Source organism: Berghia stephanieae, chromosome 1 (genome assembly GCF_034508935.2).
Source record: "Berghia stephanieae isolate SIO BIC M18660-M18661 chromosome 1, UCSD_Bste_1.3, whole genome shotgun sequence".
NCBI classification, from domain to species: domain Eukaryota; kingdom Metazoa; phylum Mollusca; class Gastropoda; order Nudibranchia; family Aeolidiidae; genus Berghia; species Berghia stephanieae.
In genome coordinates, this window is record NC_088360.1 from 60,349,463 (window position 1) to 60,368,938 (window position 19,476).

The window sequence follows — 19,476 nt, forward strand, 5'->3', positions numbered from 1 at the left end:
CTCTAGATCTATTATTGTTTTTTTTTTTTGTTTTGGTCAAATGATAATAATTATAATAATAATAATAATAATAATAATAATAATAATAATAATAATAATAATTGTAATATTTGTTATTATTATTACTATTACCATCATAATCATTATTATATTATTATCAATAATAATATTATTTTTATTATTAATACTCTTATTATCATACTATTACTATTATTATTATATTATTATTAATTATTATTATTATTATTATTATTATTATTATTATTATTATTATTATTATTATTATTATTATTATTATATGTTAACACTATTCCCTGCTCCGAGGGAAATCTCTCTTTTTCTTTTTTTTTTTTTTTATATTTTGACCTAAACCTTAGAGTTTGTTTTTTTTTTGCTAAACCTTTATGTAAATGTTCCGTTTCTGAGCATGAATTTCTTAAATTGTTTTTATTTTTTAAAACAATTATTGTTTTTATTTTTAAAACAATTATTGTTTTTTTTTTCTCCTCTATCTGACCATTTGGTCGCTCTCTGAATATTTCTGTTTGTTTGCTTTTTAATTATTTATTCTTTTTAGACACTATTTGAGATCGGAGTGGGGACGAATATATTTGCTAGAAACTAGAAAAAAACAAAAGAGAGAGAGAGAGAGAAGAGAGAGAGAGAGAGAGAGAGAGAGAGAGAGAGAGAGAGAGTTTAATAATATAAAAAGAGGTGGGGGGAGGATGGATGGGACATTTATTCCTTTCAACGTTCTGTAAAAAGAAGACGGAATTTTTTAAAAAAAAAAAAATACGTTACCAGGATTCGAACCCACAACGTCGATTATGGTCAAACTTCCAGGCAGACGACTAAACCATTCGGCCATGACACCCACTTCGAAGTCGACGCATATTGTGTATATGTAGTAACAACTGATTTTAATGTTGATAATTTTATGTTTTTATAGATATTTTATTAACTTTCCTTATTTCTATGTGCATCTGGAAACATTCCATGTTCTGGAATGTGGATAATTGTTTAAAAGAGCGGCGTTTCAAATATGCGTCTGGGGATAGTAAAAATTTGTTATCCCCAGACAGGTGTCTGGGGATAACAAATTTTTATTATCCCCAGACAGGTGTCTGGGGATAATCACAGCGGGATGACTCATGCATGCAAGTGAGTGCATAGATTAAATAAACGATGCATGCAGGTTACGAAGACCAATCCAATGATTCCTCTCTATGCCATGGTTATTCTAATCAAGCTTTAAGGAGTTGGATTTTAAATGAGAGACTTCATTTCTATTTGTTCGGGGGTTGAGCCAGCTCCTCCAGTCAACTCCATGAATTACGAGGCCGAAAGTGCTCACCACCACACTCACAACAATCAATGTAAGATGAAAATGAAGACAAACATCTCTTTTGATATTGTATCATCAATCCATTTAGTAGACTGCAGTGTTTATTCTTAGATTTTACCAAGAACTGCGATTCTTTCCTCCGGATATTTCAAATTCTATTTGTCAGTCACTCTCTAAAAAGTCCCCCCCCCCCCCCCCCCCCCCCCAATAAACAAAAAAAAATTCAGCATGTAAGTAGTAAGCTTCTCGTTCTAGGGGAAATAACTCAAGTATTCCTTTGGGATGCCTTCTGAAAGCTCCTACATCCCCAGTATTCTTCTTTTTTTTTTTTTTTACAATGTTCTAGATAGATAGTAGGGGTTTGAGTTTGGGCGGGAGGGGTGGGAAACTTTTAAAAAAAAAATCTCCCCCCTCCCAAACCCCCTACTAGAACATTATAAAAAAAAGTTTCCCCCCTCCCAAACCCCCTAGCCTTAATAGAACATTATTTTTAAAAAATACAGGGATATAGGAGCTTTCGGAAGGCCTCCCATTCCTTTAATAAACTCACCCTAAGAAAAAATTAGCACCTTTAACTGGCTCCAGACCTAAACACCTTCAAGAGGCAATTTGACAGCCTCTGTCTAAACTATATATTCAGCTTAGTTGAGCCCCCCCCCCCCCCCCCCACCCCCACTAAACCGAGATCAATGCAAAGAATCAATCCATACCCAAATCAGGCACTGAACGTTAATTCGCATGGACAATCTTACTACACTATATATTAACCTTAATAATTATAGGAAATATAAAGTACCCTAGGACCTTTACTAAGACCTATAAAAACCTATACAGATGAGTGAGCAGCAGCAGTGGGAGTTCCAATTTGGTGTCCCAACTTTCCCATAACAAAAGATTGTGACTGGGGTAAATTAACGGTCATTGAGGAGAGGGGGGGGGGGGGGGGAGGGGGGGGAGGTTTTTAATTTAAAGATCTAACTTGTTTATAAGAGGAATATCGCAGATATTTTTAGGTATCATTATTTTGGCGTCTTTCAATCTCCTTTCTAAAATGCTGTCCGTAACGAAGAATCCATCTAAAAATTTCAGGAGTTATATGAAGTTAAAATTTGGCAATTTTCAAAGCCGTAGTTATTTTAAATTTAGCGTTATGTTTTAAAATAAAAAGCTTGTTTTTTAGAATAACGATAGACAAAATTCATGCCAAAATATGTCAGGGCTTATATCTATGTAGACTAGGCACTTAGTTACTGTGTCGAAATGCCATGTTTTCTAAATATTCTCCATAATGGAACTTGCCCGACGTAATATTATAAAATTTAGCCCAATAATATTTTCAGACTATATATACTATGTATTTTATTATGAATAAAAATTCCAACATTTTAATGGTATTTGATAGTTTTTATTTAAAAAGTTTGTATGATTACTTATTCTTTGTGTGGAATCCTTTTCAATTTATTTGACATTATCATTCTGTCGTTTTATTTATAAACAAATTACATTGCCAAGGGTAAAAATAAACCAACTGTTCATACGCAAACATGTTTAAGATCTTTTCATTTAAATACTGACCTAATCCCTTCTTATATTTTTATAGTTTAAAGCATAGAGGGGAATTATTTGAAATTTTGTATTCAGTGAGATATTGGGGAAAAAAAACCAAAAGTATAATTTGTAGCAAATTATGTTTCTTAATGTCTAGCCGATTATTGTATTATGTCAAAATTTGCGTCATATTATTTAATAATGAGTTTATTTGAAAGGTAGATTGTCCCTTAGCTATTTAGACTATAATGGAATAAATGAACATTGTCCTCGATACTCGACGAAAATATGGTTAAACAATCTGATAATAGAACTCCATATTGACTGTTTAAAACATTTTTTAATGGAACAGCAATGATTTTGTCACACACATTCCAATGGTAATTACGGAGGTAAAAATCCGTCTGAAATTTTCAGACTTTGAACTATCCGTAACTATCATTTCTAATCAAGAAGAAACAAAAATTCAAACTGTTATGTAAGCATTGTTGATCAGCTTCTATCATATGACAAATTGGTTTCAAGTGTGTGATCTTACATATAGAAAATTTAGTTAACTCTCCTATATCTAGAGTTCTTACTACCTAATAGAAAAAAAACCTAGGACTGTTGCATACCTTCCAATTACTTCAATGACAAAATGAGCGGTGGAGAACCAAAACATGATCATGCAAGGAAATTCTAAACTCTTCATCTATATCTATCCCCCCCCCCCCCCCCCCCCCCCCCCCAATTAAAAAAAAAAAAAATTCCCCTGGTAGTAACTTCTCGTTCTGGGGGGAAAATAACTCAATATTTCCTTTGGGATCCCTTCAAAAAGCTCCTCACCCCAGTATTTTCTTTTTTTTTTTTTTTACAATGTTCTAGATAGATTAGGGGTTGGTTTGGGCGGGAGGGGTGGGAAATTTTTAAAAAAAAAAAAAAATCCCCCCTCCCAAAAAACCCCCTACTAAACATTTAAAAAAAAGTTTCCCCCCCCCAAACCCCCTCCTTAAATAGAAAATATTTTTTAAAAATACAGGGATATAGGACTTTGGGAAAAGGCCTCCCATTCCTTTAATAAATCCCCCCTTAAAAAAAATTTAGCCCTTTAACGGGCCCCAGACCAAACACCTTAAAGAGGAAATTTGACACCTCTGTCAAATTTTTAAATCAGCTTTTTGCCCCCCCCCCCCCCCCCCCCCCCCCCCCCCCCCCCCCCCGGAAAATAAAAAGAATCTCCATACCCAAATCGGGGCATGAAAGTCTTTTCGCAGACACTCAACTACCTTCAAATTAAACCTTAATTTAAGGAAAAAATAAAAGTACCTAGGCCCTTTACAAAGCCCTATAATTAATTTTAAACAGTTTATGAGGGGGGGGGGGGGGGTTGGGGGGGGGGGGGGGGGGGGGGGGGGGGGGGGGGGGGGGGGGGGGGTTCAATTAAAGAATCAAACTCGTTTAAAAGAGGAATATCGCAGATATTTTTGGTATCCATTATTTTCGTCTTTCCAATCTCACTTTTGTCAATGCTCGTCAAGTAACTGAAGATTCCATCTTCAAGTAATTTCAGTGAGTATATATGAACGTTAAATATGTTTGCAGAATTTTCAAATGCGTTTATTTTATATTTAAGCGTATGTTTTTTAAAATCAAAAAAGCTTGTTTTTAGAATAACATCTCGACTTTATTCATGCCAAATTTCAGGGCTCTATATCTTATGCGCATGGGCGCACTTTTTAACTGTGTCTGAAATGCATGTTTTCTTTTTTTCTCATCATGGACTGACCGACGAATAATATTTTGAAATTTAGCCGCCATAATATTTTCAGTAGCTTTATTTACTATGTTTTTATTTTGAATAAATATTATTTCCAACATTTTTATGGCTATTTGATAGTTTTTATTTAAATGTTTGTATATTTCTTTTCTTTGTGTGAATCCTTTTTCATTTATTTGAACTTTTTCATTCTGCGTTTTTATTTGTTATAGACAATTCATTGCCAAGGTGGTAAAAAATAAATCTCACTCGTCTGTCATTACGTCAACTATGTTTATTTTTTTTCATTTAACTATTCTGTTCAAACCCTATCTTTATTTCGATGTTACTAAATCATTAGAGGGGAATTATCTTGAGGAAATGTAGTTGTTTCGCAGTGAGATATGGGGATGAAAAAACAAAAGTTATTAGCAACTACTTATGTTCTTATGTCATAGCCGATTTTTGAATTATGGAACATTTGCGTCATTTTTTTAATAATGGTTATTTTGAGATTATTTTTTATGTCTTCTCTCTTTATTAATGGTAAATGCATATGTCCTCGTTACGACGAACATTTTGGTATACAATCTGCCTATAAAAGAAACTCCAATATTGACTGTTTTAAAACTATTTTTTTATGAACAGCAGCAAGTGAGTTTTGGTCAAACTTTCCAATGAGTAATTTTGGGGTAAAAATCGTCTGACTCAATTTCACGACTTTGAAGTCTTCCGCTAATATATTTTTAATCAAGATTAGTAAACAAACATTCAATACTGCTTTCTGTAGAAGCATTGATGTCCGCTCTCTCATATGAGTGTGGTGTTTCAGTGTGTGAGTATACATTTTAGAATTTTTGTTTAAACTCTCCTATATCTAGAGCTCTTACCTAATATTGAAAAAAAACCCTAGGACTGTTTGTTATTTTTTTTTGACCACTACCTTCCTATACTTCAATGACAAGAAATGGCGGTGTGGAAGAACAAATCAATGAAACAGCAGGAAATCTAAACTTATTCACTTTATTCATCTTAGGTCTTGTTGTACGAGTTTTTTACATGCTGCACATATATTGACAATTTGCTCTGGATAAATCAACGTGCTTAAGCAGATCTTTTTCTCTTGGTCCCTCCTGCTTTTTCCTTATAAGGAGTTAAAAAAACCAAACATAAGTATAGGTCGATGTTCTTAAGTTGATGTTCTTATCAATCATGGTGACAATAAAAGCTAACAAAACACAAACGTCGTAAATAGATCAAAATGGTTATAGGTATCAATGTTTTATTATTATACAAAGTGAATTTATTTAATGTATTTTAAGTTTTAATACAAAAAAGCCATCCAAAGCTCAGTTGAAGTGCTACTTCTCGGGAATTCCCGACTTTTCCTTGGTCATCGAGTTCGGGAAGTTTTGAGTGTTGGTGGCCGATGACTTGAGGTATCATCGAGACTTCCGCTCGACACTAACCCACACCTGTTATTTTCCTGTCTGCTTCGCACAAGACAATACAATTTAGTATCACACGTCCACAAAACTAGATCCAACAACATACTTTTATTCGAATCAGAGATAAAAATAACTACCAAAACAAGGAAGCAAAAATGGTGGAAATATGTTTAGCTCATATATGAATTTAAAACATTCCGATAGCGGTGTGGATAGGCAGCTCAGTGGGTTAGGCCACCTTTCATTTTACTCCTTTTAGCTGCACAGATTCGACCCAGTTGCGACCGCCCCCCCCCCCCCCCCCGGACACACACACATTTTTTTTTTTTTTTACTTTTTCTTTCTTTCTTCCCAATTGGTTTTCATTGTTTTCACTTTTGTTCCGAGTTCCGAGCAAGAGTTTTTTTTTTAATCAGTTGAATTTTTTATTTCTCCGATAATATTATTTCATTATAATTTAATTTGCTCTAGATCTATTATTGTTTTTTTTTTTGTTTTGGTCAAATGATAATAATTATAATAATAATAATAATAATAATAATAATAATAATAATAATAATAATAATTGTAATATTTGTTATTATTATTACTATTACCATCATAATCATTATTATATTATTATCAATAATAATATTATTTTTATTATTAATACTCTTATTATCATACTATTACTATTATTATTATTATTATTATTATTATTATTATTATTATTATTATTATTATTATTATTATTATTATTATTATTATTATTATTATTATTATTGTTAACACTATTCCCTGCTCCGAGGAAATCTCTCTTTTTCTTTTTTTTTTTTTTTATATTTTGACCTAAACCTTAGAGTTTGTTTTTTTTTGCTAAACCTTTATGTAAATGTTCCGTTTCTGAGCATGAATTTCTTAAATTGTTTTTATTTTTTAAAACAATTATTGTTTTTATTTTTAAAACAATTATTGTTTTTTTTTCTCCTCTATCTGACCATTTGGTCGCTCTCTGAATATTTCTGTTTGTTTGCTTTTTAATTATTTATTCTTTTTAGACACTATTTGAGATCGGAGTGGGGACGAATATATTTGCTAGAAACTAGAAAAAAACAAAAGAGAGAGAGAGAGAGAGAGAGAGAGAGAGAGAGAGAGAGAGAGAGAGAGAGAGAGAGTTTAATAATATAAAAAGAGGTGGGGGGAGGATGGATGGGACATTTATTCCTTTCAACGTTCTGTAAAAAGAAGACGGAATTTTTTAAAAAAAAAAAATACGTTACCAGGATTCGAACCCACAACGTCGATTATGGTCAAACTTCCAGGCAGACGACTAAACCATTCGGCCATGACACCCACTTCGAAGTCGACGCATATTGTGTATATGTAGTAACAACTGATTTTAATGTTGATAATTTTATGTTTTTATAGATATTTTATTAACTTTCCTTATTTCTATGTGCATCTGGAAACATTCCATGTTCTGGAATGTGGATAATTGTTTAAAAGAGCGGCGTTTCAAATATGCGTCTGGGGATAGTAAAAATTTGTTATCCCCAGACAGGTGTCTGGGGATAACAAATTTTTATTATCCCCAGACAGGTGTCTGGGGATAATCACAGCGGGATGACTCATGCATGCAAGTGAGTGCATAGATTAAATAAACGATGCATGCAGGTTACGAAGACCAATCCAATGATTCCTCTCTATGCCATGGTTATTCTAATCAAGCTTTAAGGAGTTGGATTTTAAATGAGAGACTTCATTTCTATTTGTTCGGGGGTTGAGCCAGCTCCTCCAGTCAACTCCATGAATTACGAGGCCGAAAGTGCTCACCACCACACTCACAACAATCAATGTAAGATGAAAATGAAGACAAACATCTCTTTTGATATTGTATCATCAATCCATTTAGTAGACTGCAGTGTTTATTCTTAGATTTTACCAAGAACTGCGATTCTTTCCTCCGGATATTTCAAATTCTATTTGTCAGTCACTCTCTAAAAAGACCCCCCCCCCCCCCCCCCCCCCCCCCAATAAACAAAAAAAAAATTCAGCATGTAAGTAGTAAGCTTCTCGTTCTAGGGGAAATAACTCAAGTATTCCTTTGGGATGCCTTCTGAAAGCTCCTACATCCCCAGTATTCTTCTTTTTTTTTTTTTTTACAATGTTCTAGATAGATAGTAGGGGTTTGAGTTTGGGCGGGAGGGGGTGGGAAACTTTAAAAAAAAAAAATCTCCCCCCTCCCAAACCCCCTACTAGAACATTATAAAAAAAAGTTTCCCCCCTCCCAAACCCCCTAGCCTTAATAGAACATTATTTTTAAAAAATACAGGGGATATAGGAGCTTTCGGAAGGCCTCCCATTCCTTTAATAAACTCACCCTAAGAAAAAATTAGCACCTTTAACTGGCTCCAGACCTAAACACCTTCAAGAGGCAATTTGACAGCCTCTGTCTAAACTATATATTCAGCTTAGTTGAGCCCCCCCCCCCCCCCCCCCACCCCCAACAAACCAAGATAACTGCAAAGAATCATCCATACCCAAATCAGGCACTGAAAGTCTAATTCGCATGACACTCTATACTACACTATACTAATTAACCTTAATATTATAGGAAAAATAAAAGTACCCTAGGACCTTTACTAAGACCTATAATAACTATAACAGTTTAGTGAGCAGCAGCAGTGGGAGTCCAATTGTGACCCAACTTTCCCATAACAAAGTTGTGACTGGAAATTACCGTTCACATTTAGGGGGGGGGGGGGGGGGGGGGGGGGGGGGGGGGTTCAATTAAAGAATCATAACTTCGTTATAAAGAGGAATATCGCAGATATTTTTGGTATCATTATTTTCGTCTTTCAATCTCCTTTTAAATGCTGTCAAGTAACGAAGAATCCATCAAAAATTTCAGGAGTTATATGAAGTTAAAATTTGGCAATTTTCAAATGCGTTTATTTTAAATTTAAGCGTATGTTTTTAAAATAAAAAAGCTTGTTTTTAGAATAACATCTCGACTTTATTCATGCCAAATTTCAGGGCTCTATATCTATGCGCAGGCACTTTTTAACTGTGTCGAAATGCCATGTTTTCTTTATTTTCTCATCATGGCTGCCCGACGATAATATTTTAAAATTTAGCCCATAATATTTTCAGTACTATTATTTACTATGTTTTTATTTTGAATACATAATTTCCAACATTTTTATGGTCATTTGATAGTTTTTATTTAAAAAGTTTGTATATTTCTTTTCTTTGTGTGAATCCTTTTCAATTTATTTGAACTTTTTCATTCTGTCGTTTTATTTATAACAATTACATTGCCAAGGGTAAAAATAAACTCACTGTCTCATTACGCAACATGTTTATATCTTTTCATTTAAATTCTGTCTCAAACCCTTCTTTATTTGATGTATTAAATCATAGAGGGGAATTATTTGAAATTTTGTTTCAGTGAGATATTGGGGATAAAAAACCCAAAAGTAATTTAGCAAATTATGTTTCTTATGTCTAGCCGATTTTTAATTATGTAACATTTGCGTCATATTATTTAATAATGTGTTATTTTGAAATTTATGTCTTCCTCTTTATTAATGTAAATGCATTGTCCTCGATACGACGAACATTTTGGTATACAATCTGCTAATAAGAACTCCATATTGACTGTTTAAAACATTTTTTATGAACAGCACATGATTTTGGTCACAACTTTCCAATGGTAATTTTGGGGTAAAAATCAGTCTGAAATTTCAGACTTTGAACTTCCGTAACTATATTTCTAATCAAGATAGAAACAAAATTCAAACTGTTTTGTAAGCATTGTTGTCAGCTCTCTCATATGACATTGGTTTCAAGTGTGTGAGTTACATTTAGAATTTTTGTTAAACTCTCCTATATCTAGAGTCTTACCCTAATAGAAAAAAAACCCTAGGACTGTTTGCACTACCTTCCAATACTTCAATGACAAAATGGCGGTGGAGAACCAAAACAATGATCATGCTAGGAAATTCTAAACTTTCACTTATCTATCTAGGTTTGTTGTAGAGTTTTTTACATGCTGCAATATATTGACAATTTGCTCTGGATAAATCAACGTCGCTTAAGCAGATTTTTTCTCTTGGTCCCTCCTGCTTTTTCCTTATAACAGGAGTAAAAAAAACCAAAACATAAGTATAGGTCGATGTCTCTTAAGTTGATGTTCTTATCACTCATGGTGACAATAAAATCACAAATAAACAAGTAATTCCATTAGTTAAAAAAACTACCTGTAAGAATTTTCATTGGTTAAGAATATATGCGAACGATTGGCATGCACCGCACTCAATGTACATAAGCAGTTTATTTTTGTAATTTATTCATGGTTTTGTTAGTTCTCTATGGTTTTTTTTTACCACTTCCGTTGTGTTGGTCATAACAGTAAACTGATATGATTTATGTCATGTGGTAAAATAACTCATGAGGATAAGATTTTATTGACCATTAAAAACTAAAAGCCAATATTGTGTATGATTTCAATATCTCAATTTATTACCAATCTTCCTATAAAGTATGACCTCTTTACAAGAAAAATATCAATCACCCAATAAGGTTACTGGACATGCTACAAATATTGCAGTATCGATCATCAATTTCAACTAACACTAAGCCCTGGTATAGTTAAATTAAAAGATTTGCTCAAACAGACGGACACAGTATGTGGACAAAAGAGGATTCAAAATTATGAGGACATATAGTTTATCCCAAATAGCGACCTCTTTCTCCTTATTGACCAACTACATTCAAAACGAACACACTGTCCAAACAGGTTATATAGAATCACCTCCTCTCCACCAAGAATACACATTTAGTCATTGTCTTATAAAGTGATCAGATATACCATTGAACCCCAGTCAGTCAAATTTAGAGATAAAACAATTGAATAACAAGCAGAGTCAAATCAGTATAACACCACAGGCATACCACAGCTAGGTCATTTAATTTATGGGAAATCACTCCCATATATATCTGGACGCTTCAGTCTATAAAAAGTTAACACATTCACTTGTGCACAAAAGGAGAACTTGAACTTATATTATATAACTTATTCAACATGCCAAAATATGAGTAATTGAGATGGATTTCAATTACCCTAAACATTGACGCCTATATGACACTATAAAGACGGCATTTCCTGAGATAACCACACAAAAGCAGTTTACAGCATCAAACATTACTGCCTAACATTCATAAAAAATCAAATTTTGACTTGAATCAGTATAGAAAACAGTCATTAAGCCATTGAAAAGTTGGCTTTCAAATGTGCCCAAAACTACATATTTAAATCAGTTAAATGCTTTAAAAAATAAATCAATTTTACTTATCAGTGATGCTTGTTTCAATCATTTTCTACCGCTTGGAATTAAATTATCAATATGCAAATTACAACAAATGAATTTCATTGATCGCTCAAAAACCACTAAATTGACACCTCTCTTATGAGCATCCTCAAGAGGATACATTATTATAACCATGGCATTTGATGAAAGAAACCATTGCTTTGCTTGTGGTAAGGGATCAATTTTCATATTCATGTTAGCAACTGAGCAATACCATGAAATATTGCAGCAATTGATTACCATCAGTGGCATCACAGATTCCCCCATACCGCTACCTGTTCCACCCATGAGCTGACCTAGCTCTGAAATATGGCTCAGAGGGAAAATGCCATGCAGTGAACTGGACATGTCCTCAGCCCTTAACACCTTATGGAGAAAGTAGATATACATGAGAGACACACGAGGAACTGGCTTTATATAATAATAATAATATAATAATAATACTTTATTGCATCCCAAAAAGGAAATTTTTTGTACAGACGTGTTATAATTTACACATAAGATAAAAATACAATGGAAATAGGATGTATATATATAAAAAAGGAGCAGCTCTATAACCAGAGCTGCGCTTTATAATATGAATAATTTCAACACTGTAAAATAGTTAAAACTGTCACTATAAATTGAAAATTGAAAAGATTGCAAAACAAATAAATTAATAAATTAATATTTATATTTTTTAAAAGTAAAAATGAGAAATAATTATATAAAATGATTATTGCTTGTTGTTATAAAGCCTAATACTGGACGGCAGAAAAGATTTTCGGTGTCTCTCTGTTTTCGTTGAAATAGAGAAAGGGCGACCACTTCTTTCTGACATAATAATTGATGGTCTTAGTGGATGATACTGGTCATTTAATATTTTAGTTATTTTATTTATACAAAATTTCTCGTATAAAAGATCTACATCGTCAACATCATTTATATAGCGTTTAATGGATTTTTTGATATTTGAATTTATTTTGTTCCTTTCCACTGCTAAGCAATTGCCTCCCAAGCTGTTATACAAAATGACAAAACACTTTCAATTACTGCTCTATAAAATAATGTGCAGAGGGTTTTATCTATTCTAAACTGAGAGAGTTTTGATAAAAAATATGTACGTCTGCACATCTTATGCCTAATTATTTTCAAGTGTTCATCCCACTTGAGCCTGTCATCAATCGTTACACCAAGGCATTTGTAGTGAGGAACTCGCTGGACGAATTGGTCCTTTAATTTTAACGGTTCTATCGGTTCCTTCACTCTCCTAAAGTCAATCACTAGCTCCTTTGTCTTGCTTATGTTAAGCTCTAGGTGGTGGGCATCACACCAAGACACAAATCTATCAATTTCTTGCCTATAAGCCACTTCTTGCCATTTGTTATGAGGCCTTGAAGAGCGGTGTCATCTGCAAACTTTATTAAAGGTACACTCAGGTTTTGACTTCTACAGTCATTCGTGTATATTGTGAATAATACAGGGGACAATATACAACCCTGAGGAGCACCAGTATTTGTAGTTATACAGGACGATTTGTTTTGTCCTAATTGAACATATTGTGCTCTCTCCGTAAGAAATTCGAGCACCCAAGCAATTATATACTTATAACCACTGCAACAGAATCCAATACTACTATGTCTAAAGCAGTAGCTCCAGCATTTAGAGCATCTAGTGGTACAAAGAAATGAAAGGATAAAGATATAGTACCGGTCTTAAGATGAGGGCAACTTCATAGAGACATATCTCTATATAAAGATTTTGCCAACCTATCTTCATAAGAAGGCCATCCGAGAGTTATCAAACTGTCGTGGTAAAAGAAGTTGGTTCAAAAGCGAGCCAGAGTGGCTATAACTATTTGTGAAGATCTTTGCAGTTAATATCAGAGAGTGAGGGTTTGTGAGAACATTGTCATGTGAACTCTCAGGTCACCTCAATATCTATGTTAGACGAAGAACAAAGGCAATTCAAATCCTTAGTGAAACTGAAGCTAGATGCCCTCTCTTGATATGGATGATAAATTAAATTGAGCACTAGCAACAATGTAAGATATGTAGTTTCATTAAATCACCAGCTCTGTTGGGTAAAACGCTAGAAAATTCTAATCAGGGGATTCTTGGATTGAGCTCCTGTGCTGACACAGAAAAAACGTAGAAAGGTACAAGGGCTAAGTTCTTCTTAAAGGTCTAAGAAATTAAGGACCAAAACACTTGCTTGATGAGTCCCTCTGTTCTCTGAAGATTTGCTGCTGCATTGCAACTAGAGTTTTGTGCTGCATCTTTTATCATCTTCCTTTTTACAGGTGCTGAATTGACCTAGAAGTGCAGGAAACGTAGGAGAACCCATAAGTATCAAACTGATCTTCATGCATATTTCACTTTCCCTCAATATAAATAAGAAAAGGAAATTACAAGGATAATGCCACGTTACATAATTGATTGCAGTTTAGTGTTGACACATGGTTAATAATTTATCTTCAGGGTTCAAAATCAATCAGAATATGAGGATGGTTTTCACTCTTGATAGTAATTATCTAAAAGCTAATATTAAATTTGTTTCTTTTCCTCAGCTCTTGTTTGACAAATCTCAAGTCATCTACAGTAATGGAGCGAACAACATTAGAATCAGAGGAGCATCAATCCCAGCTTTTATCAGAGCTCAGACTTATGTTTGAGGAACGACTCCTGGTTGATGTGACATTGTGCATTCAGAAACTTCGTGTGCCTTGTCACAGAGCAGTACTAGCTGCTGCTAGTCCTTATTTCAAAGCAATGTTTACTTCAAATCTTCATGAATCTACACAGCAGGAGGTAAATATTTTCATCTTTGGAGATCATCACTGCCATGTACCTTGAAAAGAGACTTTTACTTTTTTAAATATTCTTTTTATTTTATTGATTTTTATTATTTTGTCAGGCTCAGTCAACGTCTTCTGTGGCTTATTTTAGTGAAAGGAATTATAAATGTTGTTTAAACTTGCTAAAACTTTAGTTAATCTTGCTGTTTTTCTTTTCACTTTCCAAACTATGAATTTCTTCAACATATCAAGTTGTAGTGGGATTGGAATGATTGAAATTGTCTTAATCATCAACATGTTGACTTGTGTGATTGTAGGTTATATCACCCCAAATCCAAACACATTGCAGTCAGTCATCTAAAATAGCTTTCAACCTGAATGTCACTCGGTAATGGACAATTTCAAAAGTGAGATATTATAGTTAATATATGAATATTGATATTTATATCAGTTGGTGATAAATCCATTTTTGTAATTAGCTTTAGATACAGACAGTGATATTGACTTCAGCAGATTTTGCTTAACCTTCTTAGTCTTGTCATGTAGATCAATTCCGAAAATTGCCATTGCTCAAATCACGTTTCATTTTTAAGTTCATTTCACATTCTATTTTTGTAGATCATTGTGAGTGTGTAGTCGTCTAAAAGGCTGTGTTGTTGTTGCTCCTCAATTTATGAACATTTTCTAATTTTTACTGGTGTTATACATATTTTTATTCCAGATATTGTTTTATTTGTGGCACCATGCTCTGTCATTTCATGTAACTTTTGTCGGCTTCTAACAGGATTTTTTGGTGATTTTACGTGATTTTTTATGTTATTTCTGAATATTTAAAATGGATTTTATCAACATGACAAGTTCTCACCAGGCCCTGTTATGACAATCAATTTTAATATTTTTATTCACGACCCAATTTTTGTATCAAGCAAATATTTGCAGTGAACTGTTTTTAAATATTGATTGTTTTCACCAACAATGTATTGATAGAACCCAACGAGGTGGAAGATCAAAGCAAAGACCAATTATGGTGAAACCTGATCATTGGTCTACCCCTCGTCTCCACCCTTCAGTTTAGTAATTGAATTGAAAATAACAATTTTTACAGGATTAAAAGAATAATGTAGGTGCAGCAACACAATTACACTCTCACTACAGTTAAACAAAAACTGATAAAGGATGCTTCTGGGAAATGGTCTGTTATGCCATGACGCAGTTGCATCTCTATATTTGTACTTATCAAAACTCAATCCAAATTATTGTCTTTCTGACTAAAAAAGATTTTTTTTTCTTTTTTTTTTTAAAGTTGATTATACTGGGGAAAGAATCAACATGTGAACTCAGTAGTACATTATCTGAATGAAAAAAATCATTTTTATTTATTCTTGCTTTCAATTTTATTTACATTGCCTGAATTATGTTATGTTTTCCTTTTTTTCTGTCGCCCATACCTTATACATAATCATGCTATTTACTTAAAAAGGTTATGGGATTTGTATCTAGAAAGCCACCGAAGGATCAAAAGCCAGTTGTTTGAAAAGTTGATGTCTTTTTCTTTTTTTTTTCATTCCTCAGGTGTGGATACGAGAGACAGATGCTGAAGCAGTGAATGCTTTGATTGAATATGCATACAGTGGAAAGCTCGAAATTACCCAATCTAATGCTCAGAACCTATTAGCAACTGCATCTTTACTACAAATGACCACTGTTCAGAAAGCTTGTGCCAAATTCATGGAAAGCCAGTTAGACAACACAAACTGTGTTGGTATACAAAGTTTTGCCTCCGTCCACAACTGTCATGAACTTCTCAGCAAGGCTAGTGAATATATTGAAAAAAATTTCACCACTGTGTTCCGAACAGAGGAGTTCCTAGATTTACCTTTAGACAGAGTAGTTGAGATGGTTTCGTCTGATGAACTCAATGTAGAAAAAGAAGAATTGGTGTATGAAGCAATAATGACTTGGTTAAATCATGATCTCAAACAAAGGAGGCAGCATGCTGGAGAGCTTATGCTTCATATCAGATTCCCTTTATTAGATATTAAGTTTTTAACAGATGTCCTTAGTCAGAACCCAATCTTAAAAGAAGATGAGAAAGGCAGAGTACTTTTACGGAACATTAGTGTCTTTATAAAGGATCCAGAAAAGGTATACAGTGCCAGTAACACCAAAGACGCCTTCCCACTTCGATCAGGAATGATTCAACCTGAGCATTGTATTCTTCTTATAGGAGGGATTGACCCAAATAAGCCCTCCTCAATAAATTGTTACAACCATCTAACCCGTGAGACTTATTTCATGGCTACCTATCCGGAATGTGAGGATCGAACAGGATATTATTGTATAGAGGACCCTGCTGTGATTGTGACAGAGGATAATAACATTTATGCTGCTGGTGGGAATTTTATTTATCATGAGAATTATAGAGAATCTCCCTTTGATGAGGATACAATTTCTTTTGATGACTTTGATGAAGAGGAAACAGTGAGGAAAGATTTATATTGGTATGATAATGATCATAATAAATGGTTACCAAAAGGTTCTATGCTTTTTCCAAAATCAAACTTTACTCTGGCTTGTGTTGAAAATAAGATATACAGTTTTGGAGGTTTGAGTTTGAACCAGCACCCAACAGAAATAGTGGAATGTTACGATGTTGACAAGAACCAGTGGAATTATGTTGGCATGATGCCTACAACTCTAGTTGATCTTACATCTGTGGTGTATCGGGGTGAAATTTATCTTCTTGGTGGTCGAACTGGAGTTGGTGCTCATAATGTAGTGATGAAATTTGATCCACGTAAACTGGAATGGAATTCTTTGGCAGGCATGCCTACTCCACGATTTAATTTTGGTGCTTGTGTGATTGGCAATGAAATATTAGTAGCAGGAGGACAGATCTATTCTCACTCGTCTCACACAATCCAACGAGATGCCTTACGGTCTTGTGAAATATACAATGTGGAATGTAATCAGTGGCGTCAAGGGCCAGAATTAACAGAAGAATTGTATAATGTGTCTTTGATGACAATTAATGGCGTTGTGTATGCATTAGGCACGGGGGAGTGTCAGCGATCACCGTTTCGTATTTCGCGGTTTAATGTTGTGTGCCGTCTTGACATCCATAGAAATCATTGGGTCAAAGTGGAATCCAATCTCTGTGACATTCGAAGTTATGCTTGTGTTGCTGCTAAGCTGTATACCCGTAAACTTTCCCAAGTCTTTCGTCCAGAGGTTGATACTTGATGTAATCTTCTAATTATAGATATAAGTGAATAGAGAGATACTGTGGTCCTTACAGAGAAAAAGGCAGTATTTTGATATGTTGACCCGAGACCAATCATAAGTTATATTAGGCTAATGTTAAAAAAAAAAAAAACAAACATGGCGAACAAACTTGGCTCAACATTTTTCCAAGCAGATAAGCAAAAACAAAACATTTTTTTGATAACATTTAATTCGTTTTATGACATAATTTAAAAAAAAGTCAAATTCCCAAATATTTGACCTGGTCTGGAGTGGCAGTAATATTGACATTTGCCTTTGATTTTTAAGGAGGACAAATGAATGATTGGCTTGGTTATGTTGGAAAACAAGAGAAGTTATTTAGGTCACGGATAAGTTTGCCTAGATCAAATAAGATCTTATAAATCATGACAGCATTTATTTTTGTTTGCTTTAAAAAAACGAACTTGATTTGTAGGAACGTAATCATAAATCTCTCTCTCTCTCTCTCTCTCTCTCTCTCTCTCTCTCTCTCTCTCTCTCTCTCTCTCTCTCTCTCTCTCTCTCTCTCTCTCTCTCTCTCTCTCTCTCTCTCTCTCTCTCTCTCTCTCTCTCTCTCTCTCTCTCTCTCTCTCTCTCTCTCTCTCTCGTGGAGATTTTTTGGGTCAATCTGTCATTGTGTGTGTATTTATTACATTTATTTTCTTTTCCTCTCTGTTTTGTCACTGATTTCGAATACAGCCAACAAGAAGGAAATTTAGTCAATGTCCTAACAAAACAATCACTGGTCAATTATTTGACTGGGATGGTTTTAAAAAAAAATGCCAATTGATACGACCATAACGGCAATGATGATAATGAGGAGAAGGATGATGGTGACTTGAATTATGGTTCTTAAATATTTTACCTCAAGAAGCCCAGGTTCGAGTTTGTCTGCCATATTTGTTTTTATTTTCCTAACATCAGCCTAATATTATGACCACACCAGACAGCTTCAACTTTCAATTAGCCTAGGATTCAGGATGCAATAACTGTCCCATTTCGCTGCAATGAAACCAGTCCACATATCCTCTACCGTATAGAGATTGGCTGTCTTTCAGCCATTCTGGATTGATTTTTCTTTTGTCAAAGATGTTGAATATCAGTCAAGTTTGTGATATATTTTTTAATATTTGGTGTATTCACTCACATTCATTCGTTCTCAGAAAGGTTTTTTGAAAACCTTTTGAAAAGCATATTTGCATTTATTGATAATAGATGAGTTATAGAATAAGTGAAAAATAATGTATTTATTGATATCATAGTGGCAATAATTTTATTTCTTATCAAATATATTGCGCATTAAACCTGTACAGTCATTTACACTCGGATATTACACGAAAACATTTTAAAAAATTAGTGACATTGGGGTTTATCTTTAGCAATACTCAGACATGTTTTGTAGGATGATCCGTCCCTCTTCTCATGCCCTTCACTTTTACTAGATCGAAAGGTGTATCAGTATCCATTGACGGCTGGATGAACAAATTTATGGTTTTAAAAAAAATGTCCATGGCATGGAACTGAAATTCAAGTTGAAAAGCAAGTGTACTACTGCTACCGCTAATACTTTATCTACCCTGATCTAAATTGTATTAATTAGAGGAAAATATTTTTTATTTAGTAAATGGGATGACCAGAAGCTCTTGTATTTATTTTTTTGACGACGTGGTCAAACCTTACTTAAAATATTGAGCATCAAAATGTTTACTGTAATTTCATAGTTTTGCACTTATTTCAACAATACTTTGCAGGGACAATATTTAAAAAAAAAAAAGAAATGGTCTGATTATACAGTTGGTTCATTAATCTTGATTTCAAATATTAGCTACTGTTTATTTCTTGTGTTGCAATATGAAGACGAATTATCGATGATTCATTGAAATTTAATGAGGGGAACCTGGTGATTATTCGAGATAGTTGATGGTTATTTTAATCTATCACTGAGTTATAAGGACCTCCAAGCATCATGTTCAATGAGTAACAAACAATTGCTACTATTACTATCT

General features: G+C 33.8%; 1 protein-coding gene across 2 annotated transcripts; it reads left to right on the plus strand.

Annotated features, from left to right (window-relative positions):
• The first annotated feature begins 7,663 nt into the window (after nt 1–7,663).
• Nucleotides 7,664–19,248, plus strand: LOC144978694 (kelch repeat and BTB domain-containing protein 8-like). Of its 2 annotated transcripts, none has more exons than XM_078925114.1 (3): nt 7,664–7,913; nt 13,979–14,219; nt 15,779–19,248. In XM_078925114.1, the coding sequence occupies exons 2-3, from the start codon at nt 14,013–14,015 to the stop codon at nt 17,447–17,449; spliced, it is 1,878 nt and encodes a 625-aa protein (XP_078781240.1). In that variant the 5' UTR covers nt 7,664–7,913; nt 13,979–14,012; the 3' UTR covers nt 17,450–19,248. The 2 variants fall into 2 exon arrangements, with proteins under 2 accessions (XP_078781240.1, XP_078781230.1); XM_078925104.1 differs by having other exon boundaries at nt 7,670–7,698.
• Nucleotides 19,249–19,476: the final 228 nt, after the last annotated feature.